Below are 25,000 nucleotides of genomic sequence, written 5' to 3' on the forward strand. Positions count from 1 at the left end.
TGCTGCCCACTAACACAGACCCCCTCCCTCCACATGCTGCCCACTAACACAGACCCCCTCCCTCCACATGCTGCCCACTAACACAGACCCCCTCCCCTCAGTGTATTTGGGTTTCCACTAACTACCAGGATGGTTGTGATCTGATATTTCTCCCTGTACTTTACTCCCTGTACTTCACATGTGAGAGGTTCAGTACTTTAGTTTCTCATTCTTTTACCGTCTACTATGTACTTGGTAATTCGAATTAGGGGTGAAAGTAAGGTGGTCCGGTACGCCGTCCCGGCAAAATAAATAGTGGGGGTACGCCATACCGGTAAAACATGAGCCTATCACAATAATGAAAACAAAATATCAAGAAAACTGCATGTCAGAGGCATGGAAAAGAGAGAATGGACATGAAACCCGGTGGTAAAGCCTACGCTCCAAAATACGATGTGGTTCGGCGAGAACACTGACATTTTGCCAAGGCAGAGATTAGTTGCCGACACCGAGACACGCGTTGACAGCGTGGGCGTATCAATTCGGGCCTAATGACAATCGCCAAATGTCATTAGACTTTTTGGTGTGTTGTGTAGAAGATGTCTTTTTCCATTCACCACTGTTTAGAGGTTGGAAATATGTTGCGAGTGGATGAACATGCGTGGGGAGCCTAGTAAAAGAGACCTTTGAAGTGATTGTTTGACAATCAGATGAAGACATCATGACTGGTTGAGTTGATGCTACGGTAAAAGGTAATACATTTTAAAAGTTAAATGACAAATCTTTAAGACTCACAGAGATCCTATTGAATTAGTAGGGATTCTATATGTAGTTCTATGATTAGGCCATCATATGACATAGAAGGTCCTGTATCGGAATAAATTCATTCTACTTTCACCCCTGATTAGTATACAATCTCCATGATAATGACCAAATGATAGTTAGGTAACTGTACCAGCTCCCTCCCACCCCCAGACTCCCAGGCTGGGTTAGGACCTGCATGGGGGAGTAGAGACAGCAGTGGCGGTGGCATTACGCTGAGTCTGTCACACACACACACACACTGTATACACACACACTGTATACACACACACACACACAGTGTATACACACACACACACACACACACACACACACACTGTATACACACACACGCACACTGTATACACACACACACACACACTGTATACACACACACACACTGTATACACACACACACACAGCCTGTGCTTGCACAGCAAGACACACTCCTGTGTGCCGCTGGCACATTCAGATGTAGGATGACTGCATGGGTTAGTCATACAGGGTCCTGAAATTAGCCACGTTTATAACAGTAATTACACATGCAGAACCCACACACACACTCAAACACGAACACACACACACTCAAACATGAACCCACACACACACTCAAACACGAACACACACAGCGACCCACACACTCATCACTCATAACCATTTTAACTGATTAAGGAAAGGCTCGCGAGTACAATAAACCTTCGGGTCCTTCATCTTCTCTGGTGTGTGTGTGTGTGTGGTGTGTGTGTGTGTGTGTGTGTGTGTGTGTGTGTGTGTGTGTGTGTGTGTTGTGTGTGTGTGTGTGTGTGGTGTGTGTTGTGGTGTGGTGTGTGTGTGTGTGTGTGTGCGTGTGTGTGTGTGTGTGCTTCTCTCCACCCGTGCTTCCTCAGCGTAATGGCCTGTGATTAATCGTGGCTAATCAATATGCATTACTGTTAGGATTCATGATGCTCCCTTCACTCTGCTGTGTGACCACTGACTGCCCTGGGCACCACAGGGACGGGTTGGGGGCGGGGTCAACTACAGGTAGCCAAACACAAACACAGGCTGACAACCGCCCAAACCACGTCTCTTCAAATCACTACCCACCGTCCTGTCACACACCCGTCTGAGCATGTGTCACGGAAACAAGTGTCGTGTCTTTGGCATCATTAAAGGTGAAGACTGTTATTTATCAAATCAATTATCTGTAAATATTATTACGTGATTAAACTAATCATGTAAATTGAATTAACTAGGAAGTCGGTGCACCACGGAAAATCTTCAGATTACAAGTTATCATTTTCCGAATATAACTCTTCAGATATTTTAATATCTGATCAATTAGTCTTCTAATTAATTAATGATTCTTTACCTCACATCAGTCTCATTCCAAATGTTGTAAATTGATAGTTATCTGCATGAACCCAGCCTAAACTATGAATCATCCATATACCAATTGGCTTAATCATTTATTTACTAACTAACTAAATAATCACAGAAATGCATAAACAGTAGATATTGGTTACTAACTAAGCCGATATGACGGCTTGGCGGACAAAGGGAAGGGGATGTGGACTGAGAAAGAGCGGGAAAGACAAAATGAATCACTACACAGTGGATAATTATATTAATTGAAATGCTAATCCTTTGCACATGAACGCTCGCTCATTCGGGAAAAATTGCAATCAATATATTTACTCCCATATGTCGTTGTTGTCTTCGTCAGTCCATCTGCGGGAGAGTCAGTTCATCAGAGAGTCTCTGGTTACTCATGGTGGTGGCTCTATCGGCTACTCCTGATACTGTTTGTTGTATGGATACGTCAGGCGTCCATTGTTCTTAGAGTAGATGTTTCGGCGGTTGTCGGTATTTGCATCCCAGGTTTACATAATTTCTAGCTGCAGACTTGTAATTAGTATCTAAGATTTGCTCTTATTCTGTAGGGATCAATAGTCTCAGAGTTTAACCATTTCCAGCCGTGTAGCCAATGCTCCACGTTGCATAGTTTTCTAGTTCTGGTAGTCAAACCTGTGCCACCTCAGCTTACACCGAGGTATGAGTGGTCTGAAGAGGATTTCCTCAGGAGGGGTTTTTATTCGTAACAATAGAAAAGGGCGGTTCCATGACGCCAGATCATGTCTGTGCTCACGGGGGCGTGGCCGCTAACTCGTGAAACTTTACAGGGAATTCAATTCTCTCACATTAAAAAAGTTAACATCACATTACATCATTTCACAAATAGTTTCATCTTTACTCATTCATTTTATACAAGAATTAGATGCAAACCACATAACTGAGAAATGTACACATTCAGAGATACCGTTATGTGTGTTTCCTGTCCATCATGAGACCACCAAATGAAACACACTCAACATAACTGTCCCTTAAGTGTCCACGTACCATTCCCACACTCTCAAAGGTGGACATATTGTTTAAAACTCCCATTTTGGGGATTTAGGAGTTTGGCCAAGTGAAATCTCTTGTTCTCTCTGTGATCTCTCTCTGCATGACCAGGGGGAGAGAGTCTCCGCCAGGAATTTATGGCCTGACATAACATAACCTGGGTGTAGGAGAGAGTGAGGGAGGGGGAAGCCACGATCTACACCCAGAAAGAGCCACGTCATGACACAAACTAACAACACAACACATGTTATCTACATGAGTTAGATTAGAGCTATACTAACAGGAATGTTGATTGATCAAACAATCGACCAAACAATCTTCTTCACTTGATTGGCTTGATGTTGGTTTAGACTTGGGAGATGGTTATGTATGTTTTGATATGTCTCTGAATGGGGGGTTCTGTAGGGTTATGTAGTAGGGAATAGGTTGAGAGGAGAATTAGGGCCAATTTCAAGTTTTCATAACAATCGGAAATCGGTATTTTTTTTATTTTAAATTACACCTTTATTTAATCTTTATTTAACTAGGCAAGTCAGTTAAGAACACATTCTTATTTTCAATGACGGCCTAGGAACGGTGGGTTAACTGCCTCGTTCAGGGGCAGAACGTCAGATTTTTACCTTGTCAGCTCGGGGGATTCAATCTTACAGTTAACTAGTCCAACACTCTAACCATCTGATTACATTGCACTCCACGAGGATCCTGCCTGTTATGCGAATGCAGTAAGCCACGGTAAGTTGCTAGTTAGCATTAAACTTATCTTATAAAAAACAATCAATCAATCATAATCACTAGTTAACTACACATGGTTGATGATATTACAAATGTATCTAGCGGGTCCTGCGTTGCATATAATCGATGCGGTGCGTATCGTTGCTCCAATGTGTACCTAACCATAAACATCAATGCTTTCTTAAAATCAATACACAGAAGTATATATTTTTAAACCTGCATATTTAGCTAAAAGAAATCCAGGTTAGCAGGCAATATTAACCAGGTGAAATTGTGTCTTCTCTTGCGTTCTTTGCACGCAGAATCAGTGTATATGCAACAGTTTGGGCCGCCAAATTTGCCAGAATTTTACGTAATTATGACATAACATTGAAGGTTGTGCAATGTAACAGGAATATTTAGACTTATGGATGCCACCCGTTAGATAAAACACGGAACGGTTCCGTATTTCACTGAAAGAATAAACGTCTTGTTTTCGAGATGATAGTTTCCGGATTCAACCATATTAATGACCTAAGGCTCGTATTTCTGTGTGTTATTATGTTATATCTAAGTCTATGATTTGATAGAGCAGTCTGTCTGAGCGGTGGTAGGCAGCAGCAGGCTCGTAAGCATTCATTCAAACAGCACTTTTGTGCGTTTTGCCAGCAGCTCTTCGTTGTGCTTCAAGCATTGCACTGTTTATGACTTCAAGCCTATCAACTCCCGAGATTAGGCTGGTGTAACCGATGTGAAATGGCTAGTTAGTTAGCGGGGTGCGCGCTAATAGCGTTTCAAACGTCACTCGCTCTGAGACTTGGAGTGGTTGTTCCCCTTGCTCTGCATGGGTAACGCTGCTTCGAGGGTGGCTGTTGTCGATCTGTTCCTGGTTCGAGCCKAGGTAGGAGSGAGGAGAGGGACGGAAGCTATACTGTTACACTGGCAATACTAAAGTGCCTATAAGAACATCCAATAGTCAAAGGTTAATGAAATACAAATGGTATAGAGAGAAATAGTCCTATAATTCCTATAATAACTACAACCTAAAACTTCTTACCTGGGAATATTGAAGACTCATGTTAAAAGGAACCACCAGCTTTCATATGTTCTCATGTTCTAAGCAAGGAACTTAAACGTTAGGTTTCTTACATGGCACATATTGCACTTTTACTTTGTTCTCCAACACTTTGTTTTTGCATTATTTAACCAAATTGAACATGTTTCGTTATTTATTTGAGGCTAAATTGATTTTATTGATGTATTATATTAAGTTAAAATAAGTGTTCATTCAGTATTGTTGTAATTGTCATTATTACAAATAAATAAAAAAAATTGGCCGTTTAATTGGTATCGGCTTTTTTGGTCCTCCAATAATCGGTATCGGTATCGGCGTTGAAAAATCATAATCGGTCGACCTCTACTACAGTATGTGGTCACATACAGTCAGACCTACAGCTGCTAAGTCTCACAGCTCCAGATATTTTACTGCACGTTTATCTAACAACTATCTCACAACAGCTGTTATTCTTTTTCAATGCGTTTTAATGTCTCAGGGCTACATAAGTTTGTCATTGTGCTCGTGTGTAGGATGTTTAAGCTAGGTGTTACATTAAGATTGTATAACAATAAATTAGCCTACTTAGCATAATTATTTGAGGCCGATGCTTTGCTGCCTCTTAACGAAAGTGTTTGACCAAATTGCTGAGATTTCTGCTGCATAGCAACAGTCTAGGAACACCAACTGTATTTTTCTGTTTTGGATGTTGCCTGTAAGCTAGCTAGGTGGTTTTGTTTTAGATGGACTGTGAATGATGACTCCCTCTTGTCCTTTTGACACTTGCTTTGTGCTTCCTTCTGGCGCTAACCGTGTTGTGCCAAACACTCTGTCATGTTTTGTTACTGTGTGTTCTTGTCCGACTGCACTGTGTTGTGAGTGGCGTGCTTTGTGTGTTCAAATCAGCTCTTTTCTTTTATGACGATTTCTTTGTCTTTGTATGTCTGAACATCTCTGTTGTCTTTGAGTGAGTGTTTGTTTGGAGCTGTGCGCGTGTGTGCGTGCGTGTTGTGTGCGCTCCAGTCCACTGTTTATTTGGTTTGTAAGTGGCGCATGCACTATGTTAAATTGTATGATTTGCGCTCTGCTGCTGTGTGTGACTACTGTCAGTCCAGCTGTGTCATGTCATTTTGTGTTTAAGAGAGTTTTGCTTCCTCATCTGATTCACTGTTCTGCTGGTGTTGCGTTCTAGTGCTCTGTGTGGTGTTAACTTGTTCCCTCTGGTGCTTCTCTTGTCGTTTTGTTCTTGTAGTTGCAGGACCCCCACATGTATGATCAGGTCTATAGGTACTTAGACCTCCCAGGACAGGTATGTGATCTCATTACAAACCATGTATCTTTTTACAGCTCATAGTCCCTAGGACAATATTTAGACATGTTATAATGCATTATGAAGACCTAATGTCACGTTCCCACTGCTGTAGGTATGGGAACTAAGAATTCTGTTGTGTATTTTGGCAAAAATGATTTAATTAGTAAAGTACAGTTCAATTCGTTCTACTATTATTTGGACATTTTTTAATTTTGGTGTATAGTAGACACCATGTTTTCTGTAGTACTATACATGTAACATGCCTTGTAATGTCCAGCTCATTCAACTAAAATGTCAGCTACAGCTTTCCTTGTTCCCAGACTTCACATGGCAGTGTGGTATTCCTCACCTACACTAAGTTCTGCCTTACACTTGTTCTATCTTGTGTGCCACCTTCTGTATGTCCCGTTTTATATATGTGTAGACTGAGCATCCTACTCTGTGTCTATGTAAATATTCCATATGGCTTAGTATCCAATGAAAATGAGAGAGTCACTATGACAACAGCTACTGTGCAAAACCAAGAGCAGAGATAAGTTTTGCTTATGAGGCTTTATGGGATTGTGTTTGTTTTTTTGTTTTACTATCCTTGTGGGGACCAGAAGTCCTCACAAGGACAGTAAAACAAGAAACATTCAGACAAGTGGGGACATTCCTTTATTTTTTAATTTGATTTAACTAGGCAAGTCAGTTAAGAACAAATTCTTATTTACAATGACAGCCTACCCCGGCCAAACCTGGGCCAATTGTGCGGTTGTGATACAGCCTGGAATCTAACCAGGGTCTGTAGTGATGCCTCTAGCACTGAGATGCAGTGCCTTAGACCGCTGCGCCACTCAGGAGTGGGTCCCCACAAAGAAAAAGGCTATTTTAGGTTTAAGGTGTGTGTGTTTGTGTGTGTGTGTGTGTGTGTGTGTGTGTGTGTGTGTGTGTGTGTGTGTGTGTGTGTGTGTGTGTGTGTGTGTGTGTGCACCACACTTTGTTAGTCCCGATCCAATCAATGTGAAGACAGGAGTGTACCAACTGTTGACTAGCTCTATTAAATCTTTATTCTCTCTGTTGCCTCCTGTCTTTGCACTCAGTTCCGCTCTCTGTCTCTCTTTAAATGTAAACTATAAAGATAGCTCTTCCCTCTACTTGTGATCAAAGCAGTCATGACTGGTTAAATGTGTGTGAAGGGACCTTCAATGAAGTGCTGTGTTTGTATGATAGTTCTGTACAGATGAAGACTCTAGTCTCTCTCTCTTGCCTCTTTCCTCTCTTCGCTCCTCCAACCCCCTCCTTCTCCTCTCTCTCCTCCCCCCTCTCCTCCCACCTTCCTCCCTCTATCCCCTCGTTCTCCAGGTTAGGGGAAACGACCGTACTCTGGAGACTGAGAAGATCCCGCGGGCGCCTCACGACCGGAAGAAGGAGTGGCAGAAACTGGCGCTCGGGGCGGAGCTAGCTGAGGATGACCCTGAAGAGGCCCTGAAACACAGAGAGGCTAATGGCTCCGCTCCCTACCACGACAGGTCTGGGTGAGTGTGTGTGTGTGCACGTCCTTGTTTCTCTGTATATGGAGCATTGGGGAATGCTATTAAACCCCAATGTTACTCTATATGGAGAATTTGTGTCACGTCCCAATTCACTGTCTCCCTTATTTTTTTAAATTTTATTTAACCTTTATTTAACCAGGAAAAGACCATTGAGACCCAGAGTATCTTTTTCAAGGGAGATCTGGCTAAGAAGACAGCAACAATCAATACATTACAGAATTAAAACATACAACAATCAATACATTACATAATTAAAACATACACCAATACAACAACATGATCCTGCCTAAAAAAAGCATTTACACTCCTCTGTAACAGTCTCCCATCAATATTTTAAATTCAATCAGTGGCACTAACATATCTAGAGGAAGCATGGATTGTAGACCATTCCATGACTCTGGTGCACAAGAAGAGAAGGCAGTCTTGCCTAATACTGTGAATGTCCTGGGGACTTTAAGTAGCAACAACCTAGCAGACCGGGTATGGTAACTGCTGGTGGTGAAGGAGACCAGACTACAGAGGTAAAGAGGGAGTTTACCTGCTGGTGGTGAAGGAGACCAGACTACAGAGGTAAAGAGGGAGTTTACCCAAAAGGAATTTGTAGATGAACACATATAAATGTACATTTCTGCACAGATAAAGTGAGGTCCAACCTACCATTTGGTACAATGTGCAATAGTGGGTGAGTGACTTGGCATTTGTAATAGAGTTCCTTTAGCACGTGTGTAACACTTTAATGCTTCCCCTTTCTCTATATCAAACACTATCAATCAATCAATCAAATGTATTTATAAAACCGATGTCACAAAGTCCTGTACAGAAACCCAGCCTAAAACCCCAAACAGCAAGCAATGCAGATGTAGAAGCACGGTGGCTAGGAAAAACTCCCTAGAAAGGCAGGAACCTAGGAAGAAACCTAGAGAGGAACCAGGCTCTGAGGGGTGGCCAGTCCTCTTCTGGCCATGCCGGGTGGAGATTATAACAGAACATGGCCAAGATGTTCAAACGTTCATAGATGACCAACAGGGTCAAATAATAATATTCACAGTGGTTGTAGAGGTTGCAACAGGTCAGCACCTCAGGAGTAAATGTCAGTTGGCTTTTCATAGCCGAACATTCAGAGTTAGAGACAGCAGGTGCGGTAGAGAGAGAGAGTTGGAAAAACAGCAGTTCCGGGACAAGGTAGCACGTCCAGTGAACAGGTCAGGATTCCATAGCCGCAGGCTATGGAACAGTTGAAACTGAACAGTTGAAACTGAAGCAGCAGCACGACCAGGTGGACTGGGGACAGCAAGGAGTCATCAGGCCAGGTAGTTCTGAGGCATGGTCCTAGGGCTCAGGTCCTCCCAGAGAAGAGAAAATAGAAAGAGAGAGAGAGAGAATTAGAGGGAGCATACTTCAATTCACACAGGACCCTGGATGAGACAGGAGAAATACTCCAGATATAACAGACCGACCTTAGCCCCCCGACACATAAACTATTGCAGCATAATTACTGGAGGCTGAGACAGGAAGGATCGGGAGACACTGTGTCTCCGTCCGACGATACCCCCGGACAGGGCCAACCAGGCATGATATAACCCCGCCCACTTTGCCAATGCACAGCCCCCACACCACTAGAGGGATATCTTCAAACCACCAACTTACTAGCCTGAGACAAGGCTGAGTATAGCCCACAAAGATCTCCCCCACGGCACGAACCCGAGGGGGACATCAACCCAAACAGGAAGATCACGTCAGTGACTCAACCCACTCAAGTGACGCACCCCTCCTAGGGACGGCATGTGTAACACTCTAACGCTTCCCCTTTCTCTATTTCAAACACTACCCTGACATGTGTAACGTTCTAACCCTTCCCCTTTCTCTATATCAAACACTACCCTGCCATGTGTAGCATATGCATGTCAATGCATTTCAATTAACAGGTGTGGCTTGTTCATTTGTGGAATTTCTTTCCTTCTTAATGCATTTGAGCCAATCAGTTGTGTTGTGACAAGGTAAGGGTGGTATACAGTAGATAGCCCTATTTGGTAAAATACCAAGTGCATATTGAGGCAAGAACAGCTGAAATATGCAAAGAGAAATGACAGTCCATCATTACTTTAAGACATGAAGGTCAGTCAATCTGGAAAATGTCAAGAACTTTGAAAGTTTCTTTAAGTGCAGTTGCAAAAACCATCAAGTGCTATGATGAAACTGTCTCTCCACCACAGGAAAGGAAGACCCAGATTTACCTCTGCTGTAGAGGATAAGTTCATTAGAGTTACCAGCCTCAGAAATGGCAGCCCAAATAAATGCTTCACAGAGTTCAAGTAACAGACACATTTCAACATCAACTGTTCAGAGGAGGACTGCGTGAATCAGGCCTTCATGGTCGAATTGTTGCAAAGAAACCATTACAAAGGACACCAATAAGAAGAACAGACTTGCTTTTGGGCCAAGAAAACACGAGCAATGGACATTAGACTCATCTGACCTTTGGTCTGATGAGTCCAAATTGGAGATTTTTGGTTCCAACCGCTATGTCTTTGTGAGACGCAGAGTAGGTGAACGAATGATCTCCGCATGTGTGGCTCCCACTGTGAAGCATAGAGGAGGAGGTGTGATGGTGTGGGGGTGCTTTGCTGGTGACACTGTCTGTGATTTATTTAGAATTCAGGCACTCTTAACCAGCATGGCTACCACAGCATTCTGCAACGATACGCCATCCTATATGGTTTGCACTTAGTGGGACTATAATTTGTTTTTCAACAGGACAATGACTCAAAACACACCTCCAGGCTGTGTAAATGCTATTTAACCAAGATGGAGAGTGATGAGTGCTGCATCAAATGACCTGGCCTCCACAATCACCCAACCTCAACCCAATTGAGATGGTTTGGGATGAGTTGGACACAGATTGAAAAAAGCAGCCACAATACTCCGCATATGTGGGAACTCCTTCAAGACTGTTGGAAAGCATTCCAGGTGAAGCTGGTTGAGAGAATGCCAAGAGTGTGCAAAGCTGTCTACATGATTCCATATGTGTTATTTCCTAGTTTTGATGTCTTCACTATTATTCTACAATGTAGAAAATAGTAAAAAAAAGAAAAAACCTTGATTGAGTAGCTGTGTCCAAACTTTTGACTGGTACTGTATATGGAGGGGATCTGTAACACTAACCCCCCTTCTCTCAGAGCTCCTAGTTACTTGGATGGGATGGACGGGCCATTCTCCCTAGCAGCGCTGCCTACAGCCAGATGAATGAGCTGCTGAACCGCCCTGGGGACAGGATGTACACAAGACCCATGACCCCCCACCACACCCCCTATGCACCATCTGGGAGACATCAAACCCCCCTCCATGATCAGGTGGGTATCACACACACACACACACACACACACACACACACACACACACACACACACACACCACACACACACACACACACACACACACACACACACACACCACACACACAACACACACACACAACACACACACAGAGATGAGGCGAGCCACACGCAAGGGTGGCAGGTAGCCTAGTGGTTAGAGCATTGGACTAGTAACCAAAATGTTGCAAGATCAAATTCCTGAGCTGACAAGGTAAAAATATGTCAGTCTGCCCCTGAACAAGGCAGTTAACCCACTGTTCCCCGGCAGGCCATCATTGAAAGTAAGAATTTGTTCTTATCTGACTTGCCTAGTTAAATAAAGCGAACTAGAGAATGTGTTACCACATGGGAGTGTCTCCCCACCACCTACCTGGTTTTGTGGCTTTGAGAATGCCTTTCACTCCAAATGGATACAAGTCTCTTCTTCTGTTTCCAGTTCAGTTGTTTTCTCTACTCTGTTGTTCTCTTCTACTCATGGGTTGCATGTTCCCTCACAATATTGTTTTGAACATTTGTTTTGGACTGATGACCGACTGAGCATATCGTCAATGAGCACTGATGAAGATTTCATCAAAAGTGCAATACAGTGGCTTGGAAATACAATGGCATTCAAGTGTAGGAAAATAAATAGTAGGAAAACCTTTGGTCATAATTTTGATGTCACCAGATTGACTTTAGATGCAGTATAACGTTAGCTATTTAGCTAAGATTGAGGGGAGGAGGTAACAATACTTCGTATGAAGTGCCTACATTATTACACATATTATGCGTTAATTGTGGAAATAAATTGATGAGGTGACAGTGAAGAGGCGACTCTGGGATGCTGGCCTTCTAGGCAGAGTTGCAAAGAAAAAGCCATATCTCAGACTGGCCAACAAAAATAAAATATTAAGATGGGCAAAAGAACACAGACATTGGACAGAGGAACTCTGGATCCCGGAGTCGCCTCTTCACTGTTGACGTTGAGACTGGTGTTTTGCGGGTACTATTTCATGAAGCTGCCAATTGAGAACTTGTGAGGCGTCTGTTTCTCAAACTAGACACTCTACTGTACCTGTCCTCTTGCTCAGTTGTGCACCGGGGCCTCCCACTCCTCTTTCTATTCTGGTTAGAGACAGTTTGCGCTGTTCTGTGAAAGAAGTAGTACACAGCGTTGTACCAGATCTTCAGTTTCTTGGCAATTTCTCGCATGGAATAGCCTTCATTTCTCAGAACAAGAATAGACTGACGAGTTTCAGAAGAAAGTACTTTGTTTCGGGCCATTTTGAGCCTGTAATCGAACCCACAAATGCTGATGCTCCAGATACTCAACTAGTCTAAAGAAGGCCAGGTGTATTGCTTCTTTAATTAGCACAACAGTTTGCTAACTGTGCTAACATAATTGCAAAAGGGTTTTCTAATGATCAATTAGCCTTTTAAAATAATACACTTGGATTAGCTAACACAATGTGCCATTGGAATACAGAATCTTTCAATGGCCCTAGGATCCAGGTGGACAGAGGTGGTCTGCCAGTCACTGGGACGACAACCCAACTTGGGATGGGGGGAGGTTTTAGCGAGTGGAATAGTGAAGAACAATTGGAGGTTTACTCAGTAGCAGTGCCAATCCTGTATCATGGTACAGTTATATAGACACTCAGTCATCATGGTGCTTATTAATGGTAAGTTTACAAACATATATTATGATAAATCGAATTTCAACTTGTATCTCGTTATGGTAAATGGGGAAATAAGTATAGCCAGTTATAATTGTAATGGCTTAGAAGATAATAAGAAAAGACGATCAGTATTTACCTGGCTGAAAGAGAAGGAATATAACATCTATTGTTTACAGGAAACTCATTCACCAATTTTAGATGAAGTTGTGTGGAAAAAGGACTACGGGGGCAAGATATACTTCTCCTATGGGCAAAGAAACTGAAAAGGGGTGATGATATTAATTAACAATATATTTTATCCAAATGTGCAAATTGTCCAAACAGATTCAGAAGGTAAATGGATTATTTTAAATATGTTATTGGACCATAAACCGATTTGGCTCATTAATCTATTTTGGTGAAAAGAGTTCATATTAACAAAGGAATAGAGGGATTAATACTACCGATAGATGGAAATAAAAACTGTACCATAGAGACACAGAATAAGTTATAGGAAAAGCAAAAATATCAAGTGTAATGTATTATAAAAAATAAAGCAAACTGGATGGAATATGGGGAGAGGTGCACCAAACAATTTTTTAATCTTCAACATAGAAATGTTACCAAAAATAATTTACTGAAACTTGTTACAAATGACGGAGTCACCCACGATTCACCAGTCTTGTTTCAGTCTCCTCCATCTCCACTAACCGAAGTTTATTGTAAGGATTGTTTTTCTATTGATAATGTCAAATGAACAGCTGTACAGAAAGACTCAGGTGAAGGCCAAATTACAGAGGAGGAACTTCTTGATGCAATTAAAGCCTTTAAGCCCGGGAAAACTCCAGGACTGGATGGCATACCAGTGGAGGTATACCCAAACCTTAATGATGTTCTCAGAGGACCATTATTACTGTAGCATGTTTTAACCACTCCTATAAAAAATATATATAATTTAACTAGGCAAGGCAGTTAAGAACAAATTCTTATTTACAATGACGTCCTACCGGGGAACTGTGGGTTAACTGCCTTGTTCAGGGGCAGAACAACAGATTTTTACCTTGTCAGCTCGGAGATTCAATCTAGTAACCTTTTGGTTACTGGCCCAATATTCTAAGCATTAGGCTACCATCCCTTCATCCTTCTCCCTCGCTCCACTACCCCATCCCTTCATCCTTCTCCCTCGCTCCACTACCCCATCCCTTCATCCTTTCCCTCGCTCCACTACCCCCATCCAGAATCCATCACTTCACTAATTTTGGCCCATTCCTCCTGACAGAGCTGGTATAACTGAGTCGGGTTTGTAGGACTCCTTGCTCGCACATGCTTTTTCAGTTCTGCCCACAGATTTTCTATAGGATTGAGGTCAGGGCTTTGTGCTGGCCACTCCAATACCTTGACTTTGTTGTCCTTAAGCCATTTTGCCACAACTTTGGAAGTATGCTTGGGGTCATTGTCCATTTGGAAGACCCATTTGCGACCAAGCTTTAACTTCCTGACTGATGTCTTGAGATTCAACATAACTTTCCTGCCTCATGATGCCATCTATTTTGTGAGGTGCACCAGTCCCTCCTGCAGCAAAGCACCCCCACAATATGATGCTGGCACTCCCGTGCTTCACAGTTGGGATGGTGTTCTTCGGCTTGCAAGCCTCCCCCTTTTTCCTCCAAACATAACAATGGTCATTATGGCAGTTCAACAGTTCTATTTTTTGTTTCATCAGACCAGAGGACATTTCTCCAAAAAGTAGGATCTTTGTCCCCATGTGCAGTTGCAAAACGTAGTCTGGCTTTTTTATTGCAGTATTGGAGCAGTGGCTTCTTCCTTGGTGAGTGGCCTTTCAGCTTATGTTGATATAGGACTCATTTTACTGTGGATATAGATACTTTTGTACTTGTTTCCTTCAGCATCTTTACAAGGTCCTTTGTTGTTGTTCTGGAATTGATTTGCACTTTTCGCACCAAAGTACGTTCATCTCTAGGAGACAGAACGCGTCTCCTTCCTGAGCCGTATGACGGCTGCATGTTCCCATGGTGTTTATACTTGCGTACTATTTTTTGTACAGATGAATGTGGTACCTTCAGGCGTTTGGAAATTGCTCTTAAGGATGAACCAGACTTGTGGAGGTCTACCATTTTTTCTGAGGTCTTGGCTGATTTCTTTTGATTTTCTCATGATGTCAAGCAAAGAGGCACTGAGTTTGAAGGTAGGCCTTGAAATACATCCACAGGTACACCTCCAATTGACTCAAATGAGGTCAAATAGCCTATCAGAAGCTTCTAAAGCCATGACATGATTTTCTGGAATTTTCCAAGCTGTTTAAAGGCACAGTCAACTTAGTGTATGTAAAACTTAGCGAACCCATTGGAATTGTGATAAAATGAAATTATACGTGAAATAATCTGTCTCTTAACAATTGTTGGAAAAATTACTTGAGTCATGCACAAAGTAGATGTCCTAACCGACCTGCCAAAACTATAGTTTGTTAACAAGAAATTAGTGGAGTGGTTGAAAAACGAGTTTTAATGACTCCAACCTAAGTGTATGTAAACTTAGACTTCAACTGTATATACTGTAATTTAGTCAATGCCACTCCGACATTGCTCGTCCTAATATTTACATATTTCTTAATTCCATTATTTGGACATGGACGATACATTTGAGATAATATAAGAAAAGTACTGGAAACAATAGAACACTATGAAGAATCTGTGAAACCAGGCCTGGTATTCATAGCTGATTTTGAAAAGGCTTCTGTAAAGTGCGACTGGAATTTATATACAAATGCCTGGAATATTTGAATTTCAGAGAATATCTTATACAATGGGTGAAAGTTATTAATAGTAACCCTAGGTGTAAAATAGTAATTAATATTTCTCAGAAAGTATTAACCTGTCTAGGACAGGGGTTCCGCTAGCGGAACTTCGCCCACATTCCACTGAAAAGGCAGCGAGCGAAATTCAAAAAAATATTTTGTAAGAATATTAAACTTTCACACATTAACAAGTCCAATACAGCAAATGAAAGATAAACTCTTGTGAATCCAGCCAACATGTCCGATTTTAAAATGTTTTACAGCGAAAACACCACGTATATTTATGTTAGCTCACCACCAAATACAAAAAAGCACAGACATTTCTTTCACAGCACAGGTAGCTTGCAAAACCAACCAAACTAAACCAAAAACCAACCAAACTAACCAAGAAACAACTTTCATCAGATGACAGTCTTATAAACATGTTATACAATAAATCTATGTTTTGTTCGAAAAATGTGCATATTTGAGGTATAAATCATAGTTTTACATTGCATCTACATCACAAATAGCAGCCAGAGCAGCCAGAGTAATTACAGAGACCAACGTGAAATACCTAAATACTCATCATAAAACATTTATGAAAATACATGGTGTACAGCAAATGAAAGACAAACATCTTGTGAATCCAGCCAATATTTCAGATTTTTTAAAGTGTTTAACAGCGAAACACAATTAGCATTATATTAGTGCTTACCACAATAGCAAAAACCAACCCATTTTATCAGCAGCAAAAGTTAGCGATCGCAAAAAAGAACAGCATAATAGATATATGAATCTTTCACTAACCCTTGACAATGTCATCAGACTGACAGTCGCCTATTTTAACATCATACAGGTTCATACAAATACATCATTATAGTTTTATTTTTCAAAGAAATGTGCATTATTTAGAAGCTGAAATCCGGGGTTCAACATGAAAATGTAGCAATTTTTCCAGAATCTCCGGATATATTTCTGACACTCACCTATTCTGACCAAATAACTCATCATAAAATTTACTAAAAAATACATGTTGTACAGCAAATGATAGATACACTAGTTCTTATGCAATCGCCGTGTTAGAATTCTAAAAATAACTTTAGTACACATACAGCTTACGTTTATGCGAGACAGCGCCCAAAATCTGGGTGGAAATAATCTAAAACATTTTCGACAGAAATACGAAAATAACATCATAAATGGGTCCTACTTTTGCTGATCTTCCATCAGAATCTTGTACAAGGGGTCCTTTGCCAGAATAATCGTTGTTGGATTTAGAATGTCCTCTTCGTCAGTTGAATTAGCAAGCAAAGCTAGCCAAGTGGCGCGAAGCTGTCCATCGTCACCAAACGCAGAGAACGGAACACGCCAAAACTCCCGATAAACTTTCAATAATCTGATAAAACTATATTGAAAAAACATACTTTACGATGATATTATCACATTTATCAATAAAATCAAAGCCGGAGATATTAGCCGTCTATAACGAAAGCTTTTCAGAAGGCAATCCAGAGTTCCTTCCGCGCGCCTTGCTGAACAAAGGAAATTGGGGTCATTCATTCCAAGACCTCTCTTTTGACCTCAGAATAAAGCTAGACTCCCATTCCACCTCGTTCACTGCCTATTGACATCTAGTGGAAGGCGTATGAAGTGCATGTATAGTCATAAATTTCAAGCAAATGAATAGGGAGGCCCTGGAACAGAGCCTCGATTTCAGATTTTTCACTTTCTGACAGGAAGTTTGCTGCAAAATGAGTTCTGTTTTACTCACAGATATAATTCAAACGGTTTTAGAAACTTGAGAGTGTTTTCTATCCAATAGTAATAATAATATGCATATTGTACGAGCAAGAATAGAGTACGAGGCCGTTTAAATTGGGCACAATTTTTTCCCAAAGTGAAAATAGCGCCCTCTATCCTGTCAAAAAGAGCTAAACAAGGTTGTCCACTATCAGCATATCTACAGTGCATTCAGAAAGTATTCAGACCCCCTGACTTTTTCCACATTTTGTTACTTTACAACCTAATTCTAAAATGTATTTTTTTTTAAATTAAAAAATTCTCATCAATCTACACACAATACCTCATAATGACAAAGCGAAAAACATATTTTTAGCAAATGTATTAAAAATAAAAACAGAAATACCTTATTTACATAAGTATTCAGATCCTTCGCTATGGGACTCGAAATTGAGCTCAGGTGCATCCTGTTTCCATTGATCATCCTTGAGATGTTTCTACAACTTGATTGTAGTCCACCTGTGGTAAATTCAATTGATTGGACATGATTTGGAAAGGCACACACCTGTCTATTTAAGGTCCCACAGTTTACAGTGGGAGCAAAAACCAAGCCATGAGTTCGAAGGAATTGTCTGTAGAGCTCCAAGACAGGACTGTGTCAAGACATAGATCTGGGGAAGGGTACCAACACATTTCTGCAGCATTGAATGTCCCCAAGAACACAGTGGCCTCCATCATTCTTAAATGGAAGAAGTATGGAACCACCAAGACTCTTCCTAGAGCTGGTCACCTGGCCGAACTGAGCAATCCGGGGAGAAGGGCATTGGTCAGGGAGGTGACCAAGAAACCAATGGTCACTCTGACAGAGCTCCATAGTTCCTCTGTGGAGATAGGATAACCTTTCAGAAAGACAATAATTTCTGCAGCACTTCACCATTCAGGCCTTTACGGTAGAGTGGCCAGATCCTCAGTAAAAGGCACATGACAGCCCGCTTGGAGTTTGCCAAAAGGCACCTAAAGACTCTCAGACCATGAGAAACAAGTATCTCTGGTCAAATGAAACCACATGGAGGAAACCTGGCACCATCCCTACATTGAAGCATGGTAGTGGCAGCATCATGCTGTTGGGATGTTCATCATGGGCAAGGACTGGGAGACTGGTCAGGATCGAGGGAAATATGAACGGGTACAGAGAGATCCTTGATGAAAATCCTGCTCCAAAGCGCTCAGGACCTCAGACTGGGGCGAAGGTTCAACTTCCAACAGGACAACGACCCTAAGCACACAGCCAAGATAGCACAGGAGTGGCTTCGGGACAAGTCTCTGAATGGCCCTGAGTGGCCCAGCCAGAGCCCGCACTTTAACCCAGGCGAACATCTCTGGAAAGACCTGAAAATAGCTGTGCAGCGATGCTCCCCATCCAACCTGACAGAGCTTGAGAGGATATTCAGAGAAGACTGGGAGAAACTCCCCAAATACAGGTGTGCCAAGCTCGAGGCTGTAATCTCTGCCAAAGGTGTTTCAACAAAGTACTGAGTAAAGGGTCTGAAAAGGGTAAAGGGTCTGAATACCTATGAATACTTATTTTACACCTTTATTTAATCTTTATTTAACTAGGCAAGTCAGTTAAGAACACATTCTTATTTTCGACGGCCTAGGAATGGTGGGTTAACTGCCTCCTTCAGGGGCAGAACGACAGATTTTTATCTTGTCAGCTCGGGGGATTCAATCTTGCAACCTTACAGTTAACTAATCCAACGCTCTAACCACCTGATTACATTGCACTCCACGAGGAGCCTGCCTGTTACGCGAATGCAGTAAGCCAAGGTAAGTTGCTAGTTAGCATTAAACTTATCTTATAAAAAACAATCAATCAATCATAATCACTAGTTAACTACACATGGTTGATGATATTACTAATTTATCTAGCGGGTCCTGCGTTGCATATAATCGATGCGGTGCGTATCGTTGCTCCAATGTGTACCTAACCATAAACATCAATGCCTTTCTTAAAATCAATACACAGAAGTATATATTTTTAAACCTGCATATTTAGCTAAAAGAAATCCAGGTTAGCAGGCAATATTAACCAGGTGAAATTGTGTCACTTCTCTTGCGTTCTTTCACACAGAACGTTCCGTAGTTCACTGAAAGAATAAAACGTTCTTGTTTTCTAAATGATAGTTTCCGGATTCGACCATACTTAATGACCTACGGCTCGTATTTCTGTGTGTTATTAGTTATAACTAAGGTCTTATATTGGTAGAAGCAGTCTGACTGAGCATGGTATGCAGCAGTAGGCTCGTAAGCATTCATTCAAACAGCACTTTTCTGCGTTTTGCCAGCAGCTCTTCGTTGTGCTTCAAGCATTGCGCTGTTTATTGACTTCAAGCCTATCAACTCCCGAGATTAGGCGGTTGTAACCGATTAAATGCTAGTTAGTTAGCGGGGTGCACCTAATAGCATTTCAACGTCACTCGCTCTGAGACTTGAGTGGGTTGTTTCCCCTTGCCTCTGCATGGGTAACGCTGCTTCGAGGTGGCTGTTGTCAATGTGTTCCTGGTTCGAGCCAGGTAGGAGCGAGGAGAGGACGGAAGCTATACTGTTACACTTGGCAATACCAAATGCCTATAAAATCCAATAGTCAAAGGTTAATGAAATACAATGGTATAGAGAGAAATAGTCCTATATTTCCTAAATAACTACAACCTAAAAACTCTTACCCTGGAATATTGAAACTCGTGTTAAAAGGAACCACAGCTTTCATATGTTCTCATGTTCTTAGCAAAGGACTTAAAAGTTAGCTTTCTTACATGGCACATATTGCACCTTACTTTCTTCTCCAACACTTTGTTTTGCATTATTAAACCAAATTGAACATGTTTCATTATTTATTTGAGGCTAAATTGATATTATTGATGTATTATATTAAGTTAAAATATTTCATTCAGTATTGTTTCATTATTTTTCATTATTGTCATTATTTTGTCATTTATTACAAAACATTTTAAAAAATCCCGATTAATCGGTATCTGCTTTTTTGTCCTCCAATAATCTATCGTATCGGGCGTTGAAAAATATAATCGGTCGACCTCTAATAGCCAGTTGTGTGTTGTAGTGTTCTGCTTAACTCTGATTATGGGGACGTGAGCAGCTACAGGTGTGTTTCACATCTCCGGAATTTCTGCTCCGTTGAAGCGCAGGCAGAGGAGAAAAGAGAGGATGGAGGAGGGGAATGGATTCTGTGGATGTAGTGGACCGGAGAGAAAGATGAAGAGGATTCTGGATGGAGGTAGTTGAGCGAGGGAGAAGGATAAGGGATGATTCTGAGGGGGTAGTGGAGCGAGGGGAAAGGATGAAATGGATTCTGATGGGTATGGGACGAGGGAGAAGGATGAAGTTGGATTCTGGATGGGTAGTGTAAGCGAGCGGAGGGAGGAAAGGATGAAGGATGGATTCTGGATAGGTAGTGGAGCAGGAGAGGAGAAGGATCTGAAGGGAGGGTAGTGAGCGAAGGAGAAGGATGAAGAGTAATGGATGCTGGATGGGGTCAGTGGAGGGAAGAAGAAGATGAAGAATGGGTACGTACGGAGGAAGGATGAAGGGATTGGATTCTGGATGGGGTAGTGGAGCGAGGAGAAGGATGAAGGATGGATTCTGGATGGGGTAGTGGAGCGAGGAGAAGGATGAAAGGGATGGAGGTAGTGGAGGAGGGAGAAGATGAAGGGATAGGTATGGATAGCGAGGGAGAAGATGAAGGGATGGATCTCGGGGTAGTGGAGCAGAGGGAGAAGGATGAAGGGATGGATTCTGGATGGGGTAGTGGAGCGAGGGAGTAAGGATGAAGGTGGATTCCTGAGATGCGGTACTGGAGCGAGCGATGAGAGGATGAAGGGATGGATTCTGGTGGTATGTGAGCGAGGGAAAGGATGAAGGGATGGATTCTGGATGCTGGACTGGGAGCGAGGGAGAAGGATGAAGGGATGGATTAGCTTGTTGTACTATGGAGTGTTAACACAAGAGTACAAGGAGAAGGATGAAGGGATGTATTAGCTTTGTACTTTGAGTGTACAACAAAGAGTACAAGGTATTCTCTTGACTCTCCATCTTCCTGTTATCTCTGCTAGATTTCCTTCAATTTCTTGCTCCCTCTCTCCCACCTGATATATATTTGTCACATCTTCTCTATTAGTGCACTGCAGTTCCAGTTAGCTTTCAATTAACAGTTACTCTGTCTTTCTCTCTTCCCTCTCCTCAGCTCAAGTTCAGGTTTTTCAGACAGCAGACCCCAATCTCCAGCACAGACTCACGGCTTCAACTCCAACACACCTCCCCCTGCCACCCCCCTTGCCCCTCCACCTCCTCCCTTGCCTCCATGTCTGGTTTTGGCCCTCGGGCACCCCTCCTCCCCCTATTCCTCCTCTACCCCTCCAGCAGCACCCCCGGCCAACCCCCTCCCCCTCCCCTCTCCAAATCGCCCCTGGCGTCCTCCACCCTGCCCCTCCCCCAGTGGCACCTCCCCTCCACATCTCCTCCCCAGCCCGTCTCCAGCAGGTCCTGGACAGGGGCCGCACCCCTGGCCAATCAGATGGCACCGTGCTACCGCCTCCGCCCCCTCCCCCGCCCTCCCAGGAGTGCGGAGCTCCTCCCCCTGCCGCCGGGCCCACCTCCCGTCGCTTCCTTCCTGTCAGGTGCCATGGCGTCCCCGCTCTCTCACTCCGGGGGAAAAAACAACTCCGCCAACCTGCCGCCCATCAGCGATGCACGCAGTGTCCTATTGGAGCCATCCGCAAAGGTGGTGCCTCGTGTAACAGCCATAGATCTGTTTATTGTGGCATGACTGTCAATGTGCGTATATCATCTTGGACAGTTTTATAACAGAAGAAAGCTGATACATTCTCTCTTGTAGGTTGCAGTAATCCCTCTCTCCTTCGCTCCCCCAGGTATCCAGCTCCGGAAGGTGGAGGAGCAAAGAGAGCAGGAGGCAGCCAAACACGAGCGTGTGGGGAACGACGTGGCCACCATCCTGTCCCGACGCATTGCCGTCGAGTACTCCGACTCAGAGGACGAGTCCGAGTTCGACGAGGGAGACTGGATGGAGTGAATGAGATGGAGGGAGAGGAAAAGAAAAGAGAGGGGGACAAAAGGCAAAACTGTCACCCAACTGTACCCCCTTTAGAGATGTCAGAATCTATCCTTACATCCACTATCCTCTGTCAGTCCTGTTTTACCCCCTCACCTGTCATACTACACCTCTCTCTCGCCCTCTTGCTCTCTCTCCCCCTCTTTCTCACTCCCCTTTCTCTCTATTCTCTCTCGCCCTATTTTTCCTCCATCTCTCTCTTTTTCCCTGTCTACACCTCCCTCTCTTTCTCTCCCTCTCTACCTCTCTCCCTATTTCTCTTTCCTCCCCCTCTCTCTATTCTCTCCCTTCCTCTCCCTCTACACCTCCCTCTCTCTTTCTCTCTCTCCCTCTGTCCCTCTCGTTCTCTGTCATATACTGTTCTTGGTGTGTTTGTAGGAAAATATCAATTTCAGTTGTTTGTTCCCCATGTTCTGGTCGGGAAATGTTTTTGTACTCATTTTCTACACTACTACACATTGTTGGCTCTCATGTTATTTTCCTTCTTTATCCTCCAATTGTATGAAATCCTCCTCATGTACAGTTGTTTAAAAAATGAACGTTAACCAAACCATTTTTTTTGTTTCCGATAACCTTTTAAAGAAAAGCTATTAACAACCACATATTTTTTTATTTCCTTTGTTTCTTGCTGTTGAGTGTCAACGTGACGAGGTGGCCTGATTCTTCTGTCCTTAGTCCTGATACTATCCTGCTACCTGGTGGGCCAAAGTGGAGGTGAATTGATTCTGTATTTTATTATCTCTATTTTGAGTTTCTTTTCTTACAGAAAAACACTTGCAGTTTTTAAATGGGCCAGTTGTTGCCAATATGAACCACTTGAAGGATGGTAGCCATCCTGAATATCAGTCGGCTGTGGTTGTTTGCTGAGGAGATTTATTGGAGTCGTTGTTTGTTTTTATATTATCAGGATTTTACTTATCACCTCAGAACAAGGAAATATTGTGATGATGGTATGATATGTTATGTGATGATTGTTGTATGATTGTGATGATGAAGATAAAGAAGGATAATTGTGAGACATTAGAAGGAAGTTATTAAGTGATCCGAGCTAATCTATGTTAATCGTTCCCTTATGTCACCCAAGGACGTGTCTGTCAAGTTTAGCCAAATGTTTTATTATCTAGGTATGTGTGTCCTCAAAGAGCCACCGTAATGTATCTTGGCAGCAAGGAAGTGTCATGAAGTTTGGAGCCATATGGTATACTATACTAGACTAGTGTCTGACCAACAGGAACCACTTTACAGTAGTGGCTGACCAATAAGAACCACTTTACTGTAGTGCTGACCAACAGGAACCACTTTACAGTAGTGTCTGACCAATAAGAACCACTTTACAGAATGGATATCAAAGGCAGCTTATTTCCCAGGGTCCCCCACTCTGTGTGTGCTGACTAACAAGAAGCCTTACCTCGTTTGACTCTAGAACACTAACTAACTGTTACTATGAAGAATATAAATAAATGAACAGCATGGGTCTACCTGTGTTTCTGCTGCCCAAGGGGGCGGGACTCTGAAGAGAAAGAATGATTTATCTGCCTTCACTGCCCCCTTTGAAGAAGATGATGTCTGCCGTCCTTTTCTTTCTCTCTTCCTACTTTCTCTCTCTTCAACTTGCCTTATTGTTTGTACAGACGTATTGTTGAGTTCATGAATGTATCGTGCTGTTACTACTTTTTGCCTGCACTCGTATGGATTAGCTGTTTCTATGTTTGGGGACGGGGAAACCGAACCCTGGGTTAAAAAAATATCAAACCGTGTAACATGTAACTTATGTAATTGTAACAGTTTGCTTGAATTAATAAAAGCTAATGTTATGTTTCAGGAGTTGTTGTTTTGTGTTTTATTCTTTACTCATATATACGTTAGATAGCTGATCCAGGGTTAGTCATTCCATCTAAAGCCCCCAAACACCCGATCTCACTTCATGAACCATGAGGTAACCACTGATCCAGGGCCTGTGTGTGCTTTCCGGTAGTGGTGTACCCAAAGGGCTACAGTTCAGAGACGTCTTCCTGAATCAGTAATGGGGACACCATGCATTACACCTCATGACGATAACCTTCCCTCTCTTCACTCTCAAACACAAACAGATTTCAGTACTAGACAGATTTCGGATCCTAATTTGACCTAATTTGTCACAGCAAAATAATCCTGCAGTAACAAGATTTGAACATTTAGTCCATAATGTTGCTTGGTAAGGCTATTAGCTGGCCAAAAGTAGGCAACATGAATATTGTTAATATAACGTGGGTTTTCACGGATTTTATGTCAATCATGAAGCTCATCTGCAGTAAAATTCTCAGCAACAAAGTGATCCAATTAAGATTCCACATCTGTATGTATAAACTGCCTATGTGAAGTTAAATCCATTCTTGGTGCACACGTGGTGCAGGGGGGCTGCTGCAGGGAGGCTGCTGCAGGGAGGCTGCTACAGGGGAGCTGCTGCAGGGGGGGCTGGTGCAGGGGAGCTGCTGCAGGGGGGATGCTGCAGGGGGGCCTGCTGCAGGGGACTGGTGCAGGGGGGGCTGCTGCAGG

General features: G+C 42.6%; 1 protein-coding gene and 1 pseudogene across 1 annotated transcript in view; one reads left to right on the forward strand and one right to left on the reverse strand.

Annotated features, from left to right (window-relative positions):
* The window catches only part of LOC139024083 (actin-binding protein WASF1-like), a 45,534-nt pseudogene extending 21,245 nt beyond the window's left edge, over positions 1 to 24,289 (forward strand).
* Positions 24,290 to 24,825: 536 nt separating this feature from the next.
* LOC139024081 (proline-rich protein 36-like) overlaps positions 24,826 to 25,000 on the reverse strand; it is a 3,534-nt gene continuing 3,359 nt past the window's right edge. Inside the window, exon 2 of the mRNA XM_070438495.1 lies at positions 24,826 to 25,000. This exon is cut by the window's right edge and continues 1,186 nt beyond it. Within this exon, the coding sequence (XP_070294596.1) occupies positions 24,826 to 25,000 (175 nt within the window).

This window comes from Salvelinus sp. IW2-2015, unplaced genomic scaffold (genome assembly GCF_002910315.2).
Source record: "Salvelinus sp. IW2-2015 unplaced genomic scaffold, ASM291031v2 Un_scaffold961, whole genome shotgun sequence".
NCBI classification, from domain to species: Eukaryota; Metazoa; Chordata; class Actinopteri; order Salmoniformes; family Salmonidae; genus Salvelinus; species Salvelinus sp. IW2-2015.